This window comes from Cryptomeria japonica, chromosome 6, assembly GCF_030272615.1.
Source record: "Cryptomeria japonica chromosome 6, Sugi_1.0, whole genome shotgun sequence".
NCBI lineage: Eukaryota > Viridiplantae > Streptophyta > Pinopsida > Cupressales > Cupressaceae > Cryptomeria > Cryptomeria japonica.
The window spans coordinates 7,233,660-7,237,484 of NC_081410.1; the positions used below are offsets into that span (position 1 = coordinate 7,233,660).

The window sequence follows — 3,825 nt, forward strand, 5'->3', positions numbered from 1 at the left end:
GCAGGACCCTTGAAAGCATTGGGTATCTTGGTTGAATTTCTTCTGAACCTGTTTTCTCAGAATGGGGGATTGTTAAGAACCCTGTTCAGTTTATTAAACGGTAATTGTACTTAGTTTTAATCACTGATTTGATATTATTCTCACAAAAAAATATTGTGTAAGCATTTTTAAATTATTATTTTTCCATCATAGATCATTCCTTTCCATATGTTTATGGTTTTTTTAATCTTTTACATTGATAAAAGTTTCTTTTATAGGATTTGGTAAGTTCTTATCCTTTGGCTTAAGAGAGCAAAACACTTAAGATCACGGATTTGATGGTAAAAAATTTCTCACACAATCAAATCCAAATCACGGATTTGATTGTGTGATTCGAAACTGCTAACAACATTTGAATGGATTGTTGTGAAACAAGTTATGAATGTGGTGGATCTCAGTCCCTTCTGTAGAAATTTACCAGAATTAGACCTTTTCACTGCTTCTTTGGTTTTAAATTTAAGAGGGCTTATTTTTGTTGAGCTACAGTTCATATGATCAGACCAGTGAATCAACTATGGTACTGCTCTGATGGGGAGATTATGGACCACAGGGTCTAGACTATCTTAATACCCACCTCCTCAGCCTCTTAATTTGGAATAGGCAGCGATTAGGACTCAAATCTAAGATCTTTCATTTAGTGTATCAGGGAGCTGCTAACCCCTCTTTGGCCAGCTTATTTCGATCCAAACATGACTCTAATACCACATATTTAGCTACAACTCCAATAAATCATACCCTGTCAATACTTCTTCCCACTCTAAATTAGCATCATAGAGAATTAAGTAAAATCTTGACTACTGGTTGTGTGGATTCTTCTATACAGGAAGCATCATCATACCCAAGAGAGGATCAGAAGAATTTTTAAGTGTGATTGGCCATTTAGAGCGGCGCAAGGATCTGTATAAGAGCATCTCTGAAGATGATCTCTCCGTCATGGATGGTGGGGATCGAGTGTTTGCAGATATCTCAGCCATGGCTTCAACCTTAGCTTATGAAAACAAGTTGGTTATCAGGAAAAGAGTCAACCAGCACTGGAAGGTACTTTATTTCACTTGTTTTAACAGCCCACAGAAATTTGTTCAAATTTTTCTTTGACTGAACAAAAATGTCTAATCTTGCAGATGCATTTTGTGGAGTTCTTCGACTTTTGGGACGGTATGGAATCTTTTTGGACAAACCAAGTGTAATGAAATCATAAATTACGCGTTTTCAATATAGATTGATTGATCAGTTCAATTGATATAAATCAATATTATATAAATTTAAGATAATTTAGCATATCAAATAAATTATAAAATTTCATCCAATAATATTTTTATCATTTAAAAATAAATTTTAAATCAATAAAATAATTAATTAATTTTTGATATAAATGAAAGAAAATTGATTAATTGATTAATTGAACATTCAATGAAATGATGTTTAAATAAAGACTAAATCAATCATCCTTTTAAAACTAAATCTTATCAAAAATAAAACTTGTTCACATACACATTATTTGATCTACCTACTTTTATTAAGGGTATTTAATTAATAAAAATGAAAAAGTGGAGGACAATATTCTAACATTGAAAAATTACTAGTTCCATTCATGTTTAGAATTTGACTTAATAATTATAATTTAATACATTTGTACTCTTTTCTCAAACGTGTTTTGAAGATTCTTTTGGCTTAGTGTGTGTTGACAATCTATTCATTGTTATTTTTTGAAATTAATATGGAAGAGAATTAGTGCCAACCTTTCTTGTCTTTATTATAATATCACTATTAATTACACAATTCTTTGTATGCATATTTCTAAAAGTAGGTAATATCTTTATATTAGTTGCATATTCATGAATACTAATATGTTGATATGGGTATCTTACAGATCACTTGCAGAAGAAATCTACACAAGCATTTGTAGTATGTGACAAGGAAATTGATGCCAAATTAATAGTGGTAGCCTTTAGAGGAACACAATTATTTGAGGCAGATGATTACATAACAGATTTAGATTTCTCATGGTATGACTTTCCCCAAATAGGAAAAGTCCATTTAGGATTTCTAGAGGCTTTGGGTCTAGCAAACCATTCAATTGATAAGAAATCCTCACATCATCTCGAAACACAAGACATCAACAAACCTCTAGCCTATTTTGTTCTATGCCAAAAGTTAAAGAACCTTTTACAAATCCACAAAAATGCAAAATTCATTGTGACAGGTCATAGTTTAGGAGGAGCTTTAGCTGTATTATTTTTAGCAATGCTATTTGTGAACAAGGAGGATAAGTTGTTAGAAAAACTATTGGCTATTTATACATTTGGACAACCTAGAGTTGGTGATAAAGAATTTGGAGATTTCATGAATAGTAAACTAAAACAATCCAAACCCAAATATTTTAGAGTTGTATATTCCAATGACCTTATTCCAAGATTACCTTTTGATGATGGCCTATTCATGTATAAGCACTTTGGAGTATGTCTTTACTACAACTGCTGTTATTGTCAAAAGGTATTCAAATTACTTTTTAATTTTGTAATACTCATTATTATTTTTTAAGATTAGTGATATCCACTAAATTTTAGTAAGATTGTCTCTATGGATTTAATATATTATTTTGTTAAAATTGTTATTGCAGAATCTTGTGGAAGCCCCCAATAGAGATCTCACGTTGGTGTACTTCATACCCATAAGAATAACTGCCATATGGGAATTGTTACAATCCTTAGTATTACATTACATTAAGGGAGAGAGCTTCAAGGAGACCAAACTTTCTATTATCTCCAGAATATTTGGAATTTTGGTTCCAGGGATTTCAGCACATAGTCCAGTAAATTACATTAATGCAATAAGATTGGGTCCTCCTAGATTGAATCCAACTTTGAGTAATGTAAAAGGATAATATATCTTATTTGAAGGATGCAGTCTTACTAATGTGAATGGTTGAATACAAATCATTCTTCACATTGAAAGAAAGACATTCACTTTGAGCCCATCTTTTAGATGGTTTCCACTTATTTAGAAAATTTTATTATAGAATTAGGATACTCAATTACTCTTGTTAGTTTTTTGGAAAAACACATGTTACTAGTCTATGCATGGACTGTAATATTTCTTAATGAAAACATTTTTAAATGAAATTTTAAAAGACTTTGTCAATTTTTATTTTTTAAATTTCTTTATGAGCGAATAAATTAAATTAAGGTTTATTGATTGTTGGCTGCGAATAATTAGAATAAGAAAAATAAGAATCAAGAAAGGAGAAAAAAAAAGCAAAATGTTGATCAATCTAGCACTTCTTTACAACCTTTGCAACCATATCTTCCTCAAGCTTCTAAAACTTTAGTTCAACAACCTAGTGACTATGACCTTATTGAGCAACTTTTTTTTACTCTTGCTAAGATCTCACTATGGGATTTGCTTCAAATTGCTCTGATTTATCAGGGTATGCTTTAGGAATCTCTTCAAAATATCTTGTCGCCTTCTTGTTCTAGGCTTGTAGATGTGAATGTGTTGATGTATTGTATTTGTGTGGATTCACCAAATATTACAGTCTATCCACATGCCTCTAGAAGTGAGGAACTTGCAAGACCCAATGATAATTATTTATGTTAATGGTGTTGGCATTAAGCAGAATATGGTTGATTTAGGTTCATCACTCAACGTTTGCAGTCTAGACTTACTGCCTAAAATCAAAGTGGATTCAAACTCTGTTGCTGCATCTTATATATTCATTCGTGGTTTTGATAACACTAGTAAAATTTTTTTGGGCATTGTTATTTCGCCTTTAAATATTGGATCAAT

General features: G+C 31.2%; 1 protein-coding gene across 1 annotated transcript; it reads left to right on the forward strand.

Moving 5' to 3' along the window:
• Positions 1-1,896: 1,896 nt before the first annotated feature.
• LOC131077523 (triacylglycerol lipase OBL1-like) lies at positions 1,897-3,004 on the forward strand. Its single transcript, XM_059222145.1, has 2 exons — positions 1,897-2,532; positions 2,660-3,004. The coding sequence occupies exons 1-2, from the start codon at positions 2,284-2,286 to the stop codon at positions 2,921-2,923; spliced, it is 513 nt and encodes a 170-aa protein (XP_059078128.1). The 5' UTR covers positions 1,897-2,283; the 3' UTR covers positions 2,924-3,004.
• The last annotated feature ends 821 nt before the right edge of the window (positions 3,005-3,825 follow it).

Bases quoted from the DNA above. Each gene is read 5' to 3' on its own strand.
- LOC131077523 (XM_059222145.1), top strand. From the start codon at position 2,284: ATGCTATTTGTGAACAAGGAGGATAAGTTGTTAGAAAAACTATTGGCT. The intron at 2,533-2,659 runs GTATTCAAATTA...TTGTTATTGCAG, and splicing joins ACTGCTGTTATTGTCAAAAG to AATCTTGTGGAAGCCCCCAA.